General features: G+C 42.4%; 1 protein-coding gene across 1 annotated transcript; it reads right to left on the reverse strand.

Annotated features, from left to right (window-relative positions):
• Positions 1-300: 300 nt before the first annotated feature.
• Positions 301-12,786, reverse strand: nup155 (nucleoporin 155). The gene is made up of 34 exons (XM_079551652.1): positions 12,720-12,786; positions 12,001-12,164; positions 11,583-11,720; positions 11,408-11,504; positions 11,234-11,304; positions 11,064-11,156; positions 9,673-9,936; positions 9,525-9,598; positions 9,373-9,464; positions 9,133-9,230; positions 8,880-9,047; positions 8,704-8,804; positions 5,843-6,013; positions 5,651-5,761; positions 5,470-5,564; positions 5,315-5,400; positions 5,091-5,232; positions 4,945-5,011; positions 4,749-4,864; positions 3,866-3,969; positions 3,640-3,773; positions 3,379-3,570; positions 3,129-3,267; positions 2,913-3,048; positions 2,597-2,750; positions 2,422-2,526; positions 2,182-2,336; positions 1,981-2,110; positions 1,804-1,917; positions 1,609-1,729; positions 1,418-1,528; positions 1,170-1,306; positions 989-1,095; positions 301-895 (listed from the first exon to the last, which is right to left on the reverse strand). Exons 2-34 carry the CDS (start codon positions 12,140-12,142, stop codon positions 757-759), a joined length of 4,104 nt encoding a protein of 1,367 aa, XP_079407778.1. The 5' UTR covers positions 12,143-12,164; positions 12,720-12,786; the 3' UTR covers positions 301-756.
• Between the last annotated feature and the right edge of the window lie 126 nt (positions 12,787-12,912).

Consider the following 12,912-nt stretch of genomic DNA (forward strand, 5'->3'; position numbering starts at 1 on the left):
TGCAAACACAACACACATAAAAATTAAACATAATTGCTCACTACTGTGCACAACCAATTAGGGGGAAAAAACAACCTAAAGCAATTACAGCCATAATGACTATGAAACTACAAGTGTTGATTGCAATTAAAGATAATTACGGAAACAAACATATAATCTATTCAAGCTTTGTAGCATCGTCTCATTTAAAGCACACTGCAAAAGAAGCTAAAGACTGAGTCTCTTCACAAAACAAATACACAAAACAAATGGCCACTTTATTTCTTTCAGGTTTTATGCGAGATAAAAGGTTTGAGTGTTGAGAGCGCTAAAACTGTTGGCTAAATTAAAACATACAAAAGCTAATCTAAAGCTTTGTTACAAATAATACAATGTTTGTGACAACCTTTGGCATACATCACTTTTCTGTTTAAGTTTTGTACATAATTTCGACAGCACCACGCGTTTGAGGAAAGAAATACCAAAAATCGTCCTCACGGACACAGACAGGAAGGCAGCGCACCATTACAACTGGTTTAATTCAGGGAAGTGTAGAAAATATTGACATTTTATCACAACAAAATGAACAAATTTCATTATTCAAACAATGAAAATAGTAGTTGTTTCACTGTTCAATATTACTTTTAGACCACTATCAAAATGTATTAAATAATCTATAAAACTGTTCTTAAGTTTGCAGAAGAGGAACCACAGGAGAATGTGTGCGTGTCTTTAATGCGCTTTTAGGCCAAAAGCGACAGATCTGGGGTCAGCTCTTCAATGCAGTTTCTCCAGCTTGGCCTGCAGTGCCTTGAAATTACTGATGATCTGTTGAAGGGCTGAGTTGGGACTGAGAGATTGCAACTCAACTAGGTAGCCACAGATGTTGTCAAGACAAACGTTAGTGAACCTCCGTCTGAAAAAGGCAAAAAGGGTTTAGATAGATTCAGACATGAATGAACTGCAGCACGTGAAACTGTGTTCTGAACAAACATGCGGCCGCTCTTACCGGTCGTAGGTCGCCACCTTACTCGGGTCGTCCACATATCCAGACAAAAGAACATGAATACACTCCACCAAGTGAAGAGGTTTCTTCAGCCGTTGCCAACAGGGATCCTACAGAGACAGATTTTAGTGAAACACATCACCTTCAGCTCTCGTCTATTCAAAACCAGTCTGAAGTCACATGCCCGTGTTTTGAAGAGTTGGTCGTAGACCTCCAGAAGACGGGGCAGCTGTACTCCAATTTCCTGCATTGTGCAAGTGACAAACCCTACATCCCAGTTGAGCCGGCACACCTCCTGCTCCAAAAACCTCACCAGAAACTCTGCAAAGACGATCATTCATATATACATGTGGTTCTGCATGACCTCACTACATTAACTAACTGATTAAACTGTGCAGAAACCAAAGACAATTGTCAGAGTGACGGTCTCACCTAAAGGGAAATATCTGGGTGTTGCAGCGTACATCTTCCCCAGAGAGACCAGCTTCAAACTCAGAGACCTCATTCTGTCTACAGGGCTCATGGCCACTGAGTCAGCCAGTTCTGAAATGTGAGCATCAGCCGCAGCAACAGTTAATGTTGTGTAAAAAGATCGTGACAAAAACACAACAGTATGCACCAACCTTTCTCCATGATTTCTTGCCACAATGAATGAACCAGAATAGGGTCAGAATGTCCAGCACAGTGAATGATGGCCAGTTTGCTTTCAGACAGTTTGTAATGGTCCGCAAACTCTCCATAGAGCTACAGATAACAACATCAAACACCGAGTTATTCCATCCGAGTCGTGCCAGATCAATAACGTTTCTCTTTGTTACCTTGGTAATATCCATGAGCTCAGAGTCCAGCTGTGAGATGACAGACTTCACTGAGGGGTGGTGAGAGTACTGTCTAATGAGGCTTTCCTGGATCTGGACTTGAATACGCACAAGCTGCAAGAAGGAAGAAAAGCTCAATTTAAAGTTTAAACCACTGGCTACATTACCCACTCATACCTCCATTTTCTCCTCCAGTTCATGAAGAAACTCTCCATCTGCTGCCTGAGCGGAGATGCAAGAGGCGCTCTTAGCGGACAGTATGGCACGGGCAATATACTCCAGACGTTGTTTTAGCGAGATCTCAGTGCTGCAGAAGAAAATCATCTCAGTATGGATAGAAGATGCTGCATTGCTTATGCATCGAACGGTTTACTGCACCTGTGCATGTCAGCGAGGCGAGCCAAGACATGCGCTGCTTTGCCAAAATTGCGGTTCTTTTCGTAGTAGCGCCACAGCAGGTCCATATTGTGAACCTTGCTCTGGTCCTGCTTGATCATATGCATGAGGTGCTCTTCAAGGTGTGGAGAATTCACCTAAACCGCAGGCCATTACAGAATAAATTAAACTATCAGTCAAACGTTCTCCTGTTCAAATTACATTCAAATATTGTGTCAATACCTCCAGCAGCTTGTCGGTCAGATCAGCCTGAATCAGCCAGTTGTAAAGCGCGATGTGAAACAACTCGTCCTGAGACCGCTGCGCCAAGCCCCGCATCTGCTCAAACTACAACAGCACAGGTCAAATCCGAGGCATGCGTCTTATTTCAGGCTGAAGAAATCATTATTTAACTTACATGTGCAGTAGCTTCTTCGTTGCTAAGCATGTTGGGGTCAGAGGTCAGGACAGGGGGGCCTGGTTGCTTTGGGACACTGGGAGACTGTGGGGCTGCTTTGCTCTGGTTCACAAGCTCCTGCATTGTGTCTGTAATGCACTTGTAACACAAAAGTCTGCAAAAAGGAATAAGACAGTGACAGCATGACAGTAACCAGCTTTCCGTCACGGCAACAGCAGCTGATTGAGTGGACAGTCTGCAATGTTATTCTTTGATCTGTTCTATTTCCCTTTAGATTTTAAGTGTGCATACCCTTTATACAGTATGCATGGTTTACCTTTCTTGGAAGGCTTGCTGACCCACTTTGTCATCCTCTGGCTCCCCATTCTTGTAAAAATGAGGACCAAGTTTTTGCGGATCTTTCTTGTCGGCCGCTGTGAGGCACAGCTCAAGAACACCCTCATAGAAACGAACTGAGCATATAAAGAAACAATATTAACAGAGAATATAAAAGCAACAGCGTAAATGCAAGAGGCAGAGGTTGTTTTTCCACCTTGTCTATACTGGGAGCAGACAAGTGACAGGTCTGTGTGCTGGCTGATCTGCTGATAGAGCCGCAAAGACTCCCTGAGGGTTCGCTCTTTTTCTGTCTTACTCTGGATCTGCTTTGAATTCTGCAGTAACTCATTTGCCTGAGAAACAAAAAAACACAACATGCATGTTATTAAATCTAGAATTATGCAGATTATTAACTCAATTGCAGAGGTAAGCAGTTAAAAAGTTAAAGACCGTTTTGCTTTTACCTTGGAGCATATGCTGTCATCACTGCTATACAACAGTGGGCAGAGGTCCCGCATGTGATTACTAATGGCATCCACAGAGGCATTATCTTTGATGTAGGCATTAATGACAGCCGTGATGAGAGCTCCAGACAGTTCTTTCCCTCGGATCACGATATCTTTAAAAGTCACTCCCTTCATTTGTTCCTGAATATCCTAAAGAGGCAAACACAGCAGGGTCAACCTCACGTTAACACTGACCGGTTGCTGAAAGGTCTGTCTCACCTTGGGCAGCTCAGACATAATGAGGCTAAACTGATGATCACATAAAAGCTTCCAGAGAGCTAACGTTTGATAGGAACGATGCACCAACTGTTGGATGCCCTGCAGGGACACCTTCTCATATAGCTGAGCCTTTGCTGCAAGAGAAACAAATCACAGTCTTCAGACACGGAAAAGAAGAAAAATCCATGAGGAGTTCGTCAAAAAACAAAAGCTAAAAGGTGCTCACTGTGATATTTTCTCTGAAGCTCCTGTTGAACCTGTTGCGTGTTTGCACCATCAGGTCTCATAAATCCTAACAGCCTTTGCTGCAAATTTGCTGGGGAGTTAAAACTGACAAGGAAAACAGAAGCGCAATGAAGACCAGAAGATTCAAAAGTATTAACACAGCTTAAGATACAGACAGATATTCATACAGTTCAACACATCGTCTACAACAGGGGGCCCCAACAGTCTTCCTGCACGGGACCGGTACAGGACCTGAACATTTCCCCAGTGCATGGGGGGTCTGGGGTGGGCCGATATTGGGGGCGTGCGCTTTGGAACATGTGCATAATTAGACTATGGGTCACGTTTTTAAAGCGTGGGGCGCAGGACGGTTCACTTCACAGCGGGATAAATACAGCTCTGTCCTGTGGAAGCATGAGAGGTAAATGCAAACAAAGTTGTGAGGCTGCAGAGCGATGACGTTTTGAAAAAATTTGCACGAGCTGTCGGCGAAAGGGAGAGAGAGACACGCTGGTGACAGAAAGACGTAGGTGATGCACGTAACACGTTCAGCTGCACGAGGCTGCGCTGAGTCTGTCATTATATATATATATATATATATATATATATATATATATATATATATATATATATATATATATATATATATATATATATATATATATATATATATATGAGTTTCATTATATATCTATGGATCTATGGACGAGCTTGTTTGCGAGTCAAGAGGGACAGGTAAAAGATCAATCGGAGAAAATGCGGTCGTTTATAAATTATTTACCATTTCTCTGTGGCGTGGTAGCAAATGGTCCCCGGCCCGGTGGTTGGGGACCACTGGTCTATAGTGTTTTGCCACTGCTAGGTGATAAATATGGACCTCTTACCTCACAGCGTCAAGAGCGGATGGATTAAACTGAGAGTTTTTATCTAGAAATTCTCGCAGGCCACAGAGCTCCAAAAGCACAGCCTCCAGGTCAACGGAACAGACGCTGGTTTCCAGCTAAAGGAGCAAACATCAACATTCACATGCCAGGTCTATATTAATAACACATCAATCTTTGTGTGTGTTTTAACACTTACAATACTGACAATCTGGCTTCCAGTATTTATTTTTGTCTCAACAGCGAGACATCCATCCCAAATATTTCTGTTTAAAACAAGGAAAATTATAATAATTGTAAGAATGTTAAGAATCAATAAAAAAAGGGGAAAAAAGAGTCGCCTACCCGAGAATACGGGCAAAGTAGATGCAGATGCCGTTATGCTTCCCTGAGAAAATCACCTCTGGTCCAGCGGAAATTGGTGTCATGGAGACAGTGCCCGGTGCCATATGTGTGAATGGAGTGGCTAATGACGGGGGCACAATACCTGACAGGAAAAGTGTCAAAACTTCAAATTTGAAAGCAGACTTTTTAATGTTTTGACGCGTGGCTTTTGTACTAATCCCAACCTGGTGCTGGAGAGCTCATGACTGGGCCGACAGTGCTGGGATTGGCCATGGCTGCAGGGAACCTCATCTGTGCCTCTCCGCCATATCTGTACAGAGCAACTGAACATGATTAAAAAGAAAGGCTTCATAAAAAAACAGATTAGAACTCCTCTAACCTGAAGAACGCTCTGGTTGCCCATTGTGAAACTTCTCGATCACATGCAGCGGCAGAGCAGGCAAGTATCAGTGACGTCGCACAAGCCTGCTCTTCCTAAAACAATTCTCTGAGTCAGTTTCATGTGTCATTAGAATCACCTTCTACAGGTTCATTATATTGAACTCATTTTGATATTATACCCGGTGCAGCTTGAAGAACCGCTCGATCTCCTCACTTTCTCCTCCAGCACAGCTAACGAGCAGGTGGCGCAGCTGATCCACCGGACGCAGTTTCTGAAAAATGTGACTCCCCTACAAAGCACAGAAAGTCTGTAATCAACCCATTTGAAAGCCTAATAGAGGCGCGACTGTGATCATTTGCTGAAGCTGAACCTTGGCTGAAAGGAGGACAAATTTTTGAGGAGGGACATTGTGCTGCTGAACCACCACAGGGGAGTCCGTGATAGGGATTTGCTCCTTGTTTAGAGGGGTAGAAATCCTGCAAGGTCTTTCTTCATTGATGGCACAGAGAGCCCATGAGTGTCCATCAACATTAGACATCATCTGCAATCAATGGGAAAGGCACAATTTAAGTAAAAAAAAATAAAAAAACATTAATGCCACACAATTACATTTGGTAGACATGTGCTCCTAACTTAAGCAGTTAAGAATTTAGGAGCACAAGACAAAAAAAAAACATTACTGCATTACATTATTACTGTATTCATTAGGCTCTAAGTACTACCGCAGAGACAATGAACTGTTGTTGCGATACAATACGTATCCGATAAAGGGATACTGAGCCCCATCGTCCTGTTTTACACTGCAGGTACCGTGGTGGAAATCGGGTATTGCAGAGGCAGAGTGTGAGTGAAGTGAGTCCCTAAGGACAAACAGAGACTAAGAACCTTTTCAACCTTGATCCAGTGAAAAGCCTGAAAATGCACCGACCAACCGGCATCACATTATGTGTAATAATTACTATACTTAACCCAAACTATAACTTAACTCCTTGCCTTGTAGTTATGCATGTAAAATGATAACAGCAAAAGCATGGGGTTAGTGCTCCATCACTCAACAACAGCAAATTGAGTGGCAAGGACTGTGCGTGTCCTGTGTAAGGCTGTGGGGAAAATGTTTAAAAGCATGAGAAATTGTAATCTGGCGATTTTTAGATGTCATAGCTGTTCACTGCCCGAGAGCAACAATTATATTAGACTAGGTTTATTTCCTCACCAAGATTGAAATAAATCTATATTTAAAATCTATATCAAACTGACAGCATTTTGTTTTTATTTCTATAATACGTATAGAGCTGGAGGATGTCTGTGACTGAGTCTCGTCTCTGATACACCTCTGGCTTACAGCCTGTTCAGGGTTTAGAGCCTGGCCCTGACTGGACTGTGCAGAGAAAGTACAAGGCATTTGGCTGAACAAAGTTTGCAAACTTTAATCAAAAGCCTCAGAACTGAGCTTCAGTTTTTTGTTGCTTCTACAACATTTACAACTGGGAAGGAAATGGCAATGAATGCACACTTTTCCATACGACGATGTGGCACTTCAAATAATATGTTTTGTTAATGCTAGTCTTTTTTTTTTCATTTCCTCATTTTGTTCTGTTTCCCTGAAGATTAAGTGTTCAGAAACTGTCCCCAGTGCCAAGACCTGCCATTAAACCTGCCTCTGGCTTTGCCTCACGCGACGCTGCTCTGCAAAAGAGCCTTCCCCACACGGCGGAGAGATAAGGTTAAAGGGGGAGCAGGGTCTGTAAGTCTATGGGAGATTCTTAATTACTGATTACGTCTAGGGCTGCAACTAACGATTATTTTGTAATCGATTAATCTAGCGGTTATTTTTACGATTAATGGATTAATCGCTTGGCTGTAAATGGTGTAGGAAAATGTTATTTATTAAACTAAAGGGAAATGTTTGTTGGAGGCTCTATTCCTGAAATTTACAATGTACAAAACACTACAGACCCAAACTACAAAAACAAAGTATCAAAAATACTAAATGTTTTATGTCATTTTCGCACCATTAGAGTCTGTGTGAACCAGAGAACGATTAATCCATTACGAAAATAGTTAGACTAGTCGACTATTTCAATAATCGTTTCAGCCCTAACTACGTCAATGGGAAAAATGTACCAAATCTGATCTAAAGAGCCACATTGTATCCAATGTACCCAATCGGGCAAAGAGCCGCACTCTCATCGGCCACACTGCATGGCCAATGTTTATTTCATACACAAGGTAACTCGATGCGCCAACGAGAGTGTGGCACCAAGTATGGTGTATGTGTGTTATGCACTTACTCCATACTTGCTATGCATGTAGCCACGGCTGCCCTTTGGGACAGACCAACAGAGGTGTGGCTTCTGAGAGGTAGGGGAAACTGGGTTACCCGGAGTAAACGTACGTATGCACAGGGAAAACAGACCAACTCCACATAAGACAGGTCCCGTCCAGCCCAAGGATTTACAGCTGGAACTTTCTTCTCACTAACCACTGTGCCACTTCGCAGAGCTGGTCTGTTCTGGTCTAGAAAAGTGAATTACTACAGAAGAAGCTCACAACCACTGACCAGACAGTGCATCACAACCACTGACCAGACAGTGCATCACAACATGGAGGGCACATAATGCTCTTTCAGACTCAGAAAATGACCTTCTGACTGGTCTGATTTGCAGTTTCATTATTTCTTCTTCCCTTAACCTTTCTTCTCCCACTTACTGTTCTCATCGACTTGAGTGCATTAAGGAATTGTTTTTTCGTAAAATATTTGATTTAATTAAGTGGCCAAACATTGTGTTTTTCCGACATTTCCTGGACATTTTCAACAGCAGCCAAGAGAATCCAGTGCCACACATAAAGGTCTTTCCCCAGTCGTTTTTGTGGAGTTCACTTCTGCAGGATTCGCTTTTGATTGGTTTGTGATACACGGCGCCATCAGCCCCTGTGCTGCCCTACATATGCCTGCTCAAAAAAACTTAAAATAGCCAATGACGGCAAAGTTCTTATGTGACATTCATTTCATTTCGTGACATATGATTTGATCAGTAGACAATGAAAGAACAAAAAAACAAGCCCTTCAAAAGCAAGACCTGCTAAATCAGGATCAAGCCTTATTTTGTCCATCTTTTAAATAAGATATTTTAAGACTTTGTAAGACCCCACAAACACGCTGTATGTTTCTAGAAATGTTTTGGGACATGGATATACAAGTAAAATAAAAGCAAATAGATAATCAAGTACCTGAGTCTCCATTAGTGGCTTCTTAAAAGGGAACGAGTCATGATTGATGCACCATAAAACATCACTGTCCTCCGTTTCAGAAGCAGCCATTAGCAAAACTCCTACAAGACATGGAACAGTCTCGTGACTGAAATGAAAGCATGAGTGCCGAGTGTCTGCCATGTGTTATTTAATACCTTTGCTGTGGAGAGCCTTGTGGACCTTTGAGGGTTTCTGAAGGGTTGATGATGCCGAGAATCCTGGTGGAAGACGAACATGGACCAGAGACAGCAAACTTGGTCTAACAGGAAGGTGTTTTTGGAGCGCAGGGGCAAACGGTGCTGTGGTGAAATATAAACGCACGCCTACAAAAGCACAACGAGCTCATGTAACACAAGTAGCATTGTATATCATTTGTTTGAATGTCTTTACATGATCATTTATCTTTACCTGCATGTGTGACAGCCAGCAGGTGGCAGTCTGATGACTCAGATCTGTCAATCACAGATATCTGGACAATAGGCTTAAAGACTGAGCGATCAATTGTCCTGAGAGAGAGAAAAACAGTAGCATTTGAGTGAAGGTTAATTCAGTTTGAATGATTTACATGAATAGATTGATTTATGTTATACTGTGTAATTTGTACAATGACTTCCCATTTCAAACGTGAAAGAAAGACAAGAAGCGTACCTGGCAATATTACCAGCTGCTGCCACAATTGCGTTTTGGGACATTGTAGCGACCCGGCTCATACCTTGCCCGTCAACACCGAGGTCATACACCTGAAGCACCGTCAGTAAGTAACACTTAACAGTAGCAAAATTTCAGATTGAAAAACATACCTGCAGGACTCCTTTCTCAGAACGAGTGAAAAGGACATTTCGAGAGTTATCAATTGCAATCTGCACAACGGGATCTGTCGCAAATAAAACCAAACGATGTTAAAACCTTAAATGGATATTGTAATAATCTGCTATGCTCTGGTCATACCATCTTCAGAGAAGGAGAACTGGAGCACTGAGGGAACAAGAAAGGACAGTGCACTCTTCGAATGGTTTATTTTTCGACAACGCTGGGTCAGCCATCCTGCTTCTGCTTGGTAAGCTATCTCATAAAGGCAACCATCTTTTCCTGCCATAAAGATGCGTCCCAGGTCAGTGGATGTGATGGAAAGAATATAGATGTTATCTGTAGGGATTGAGAATAGTGGGTCTGGAAGCAACTGCATCCCTCCTGACATGCTGTCGTTCAAACCTGCACAAAAAGACCACTTATTAGTTTGGCGTTTACACAAATACCATTTAGAGGTCTGCAAAATACCATCTACAAGACAACATGGAAAGTGTTTTTTTAAGTTTATTCAAGACAAGTATCTTATTGAGCCACACAGCAATCTAAATGTATATGTTTGCCAACACATTTTTGCCTCTTTTAGATAGTTTGCGAAAATATTGCTTCATTGTCGTGGAAAAAAGTCCCCCAAATATTAAGATTTTTGTCAATATCGCACACCCCAATATCATTGGTGTCTAGCTGTGCAACACAAAAACATTAACCAGCTTTCACTGGTGAGGTTCAATAAAAACAGTTGTGTTCATTAGTGATGGGCTAAATTGACACACAAATCACGCACAGAAAGCAACACCTCGGCCTCGTGTCTTGAGTGTATCATTTTCACTGTGTCTTTTTTCATAGTGTCGTAGGGAATGTGCAGCAGCGAGCGGCAGGGAACGACAGCAACACATGGCTCATTTTGTCATTTTGGGATTAAAGGTGAATTTGCCCTGATTACAAAATGATTCAACAGATAACGTGTAAAGCACAAGAGCCATCGCTTTTCTTCTCTTTCACATCTCTGTCAGTAAGAGATGCAAGAAGCAAAGCAAAAACATGTAGCCTAGTATATTGCTTAGTTGTCATAGCGCTTGCGTCGCTCTGTTAAGAGAGCAGCTGGTTCATAATCAGAGGGTCGTGAGTTTGAGTCAGATGATGGTCTATGATGACTTATCACATACACTGGTAAACAAAAACAAAAATATGCCCCGTGCCCCATTATTGTCACATACACATACATCTTGGTAAGTGTTGACCTGTGTTGACAGTTGTCGGCCGTCACCGATACTTTTCATTCAATTGTTTTTATTCTCATAATTCTGAGCAGTTTCCCTCTTACTAAATTGTCACTCAACCATTCACATTTTTGAACGAGAATAAATGATCTCAATCAGTGTTGAGTTTGCCTTTTTCAGGCTCGCTGCTGTAATGATGGCACCTATACAAGTGCATGATACAGTGCGACACAATTATGAACGTGCTCACTTTGAGGTATCATCAGCCCATCACTAGTGTTCACTCTTTACGCAGTGTCATCATTTACTCACCCCCCTGGGTCTTGGGAAAACTGAGCCCGAGGATAACTACATCCACAGATGTAGCCAACACAAGAAGATACTGAATGTGTGGTTGTAGAATCCCTGAAAGGAAAGCAATGAGCATGGTCAGCAAGTTGTTTTTTTGCTTGTTTTTTCTTAGTTGAGTTTCATTGTCAAACCTGGTTTTGGTTTTACAAGACCCACAGCTAAAATAGTTTCAATGAGGCCGTCAAAATAGGCAACATCTCCCCTGCAATAAGAAACACAAAACAAAAAAATTACAAAAAAATGCTCTTGGGAAGCATCCCAATAATTGGAAATACATCGTTTAGCAAACATTAAAACACATTTACCCATCTTCATAATTCCACATAAAGATGTCATTGTCAATGGTGAGCCATGCTCTGGAGATTTCAGGGAAAACTCCCATCATACAGTTGCATTGCATATCTTAAAAATGATTAAGAACACACAACCTTGTACAAATTAATCTTTTGTCATCGTGAATTAAAAAGAAAGAAAGGATACGGCTGAACTGCTCCACCAGTTCAGGAGGCAGTGGGATTCGGCGGACGGCACTGAGCTCGGGCAGGTTTGGCACACTGAGCAAACCTGGTCCTTGTAGTGGATAATCCATGTCTGACACACCAGACAATGAAGCCATATCTAAAACAGGCAACAAAACCTCATCAGTGAGTGACAAATTGGCCAATTAATCCACAACGCAAACACATTTTTCAAAACTAAATACTGAATGGGTTTGTGCTTGATCCAATCCAATCATGCTGACACCAATGTGTGTCTTCTCCAGAACATTCAAACCGGAGCATCAGTGCTAATGTCACTGTAATTTAAGGTTCTAAGCACAAAGTCATTACAATAACAACATGTGGACGTCACACAAGTGTGGAGTCCCAGGTGTTGTGGAGCAGCGGTGTTTACATACTGTGCGAGGGGACGCTGAGCAGCTCGGACAGATCGGGGAAGCAGCGGTCTTCCTGCAGGTGTCGGTCGATGAGCCGTGCGGAGTTTTCCAGCGCTTCTGCGAGCGCAGCGGTGGGACTGCTCGGGCCAACACAAGACGGCATGGCTGCTACCGTTTACTTTACACTGAGCATAAAGACAAACATGGCAACATGGATCACATACGAGGCAAGAGGAAGCAGATAATGAACCACTCAATTATTGTTAATCCTTTGTTGTTATTTATGGCCCTGTTCTGCTTTGATTGCACATTTCCCTGACTATTTGCAGCCCTGAGTGTTCTGGAGAGCAGATGTAACAAGTGAATGTCTCCATTGTGAGATCAAGTTCGGTCTAATCTTATCTTATTCAAAAGTTAATTACATGATCTTCTCCCCACTCCCTGTGGGCAGAATCGATCATAATGTTCACATGTGGATTGTTGTCTGCCTTGTGTTCTTTGTGCCGCTGCCTGAAATAAATGAATAAAAGGAAAATGGAACTGATGGGCCTGTAGCTAGCAGGTATATTGTTTACATGGTCACTTTTGGCAGCAGAATTTATCTTGTTCAAAACGCAAGCTAACTATGGGCTTGCAAGATCTTGTGTCTGACTTTCAAGGCTTAATGACTATATCCATTAGAACTACCTATAAGACGTTTGTTCGCCGTAACTGAAAGAAGAAACGCTGGAAACACTTACATTCAGTGCCCGCCAACCTCATGCACCTAGAATTGAAACGTTACTTCCGGGTATTATCTTCTTCTGTGGCGCTGAACAGAGTACGCAAACTGACCGCGCGCACTACCGCCACCTGTCGGAAGCACTGTCCCTCTGCACGTCTCTTCAATGTCCTCTCTTTTCCTCATGGCTGTCGTATAAGTAATTCACTCAT

This window comes from Gobius niger (genome assembly GCF_951799975.1).
Source record: "Gobius niger genome assembly, chromosome: 2".
Classification (NCBI taxonomy): domain Eukaryota; kingdom Metazoa; phylum Chordata; class Actinopteri; order Gobiiformes; family Gobiidae; genus Gobius; species Gobius niger.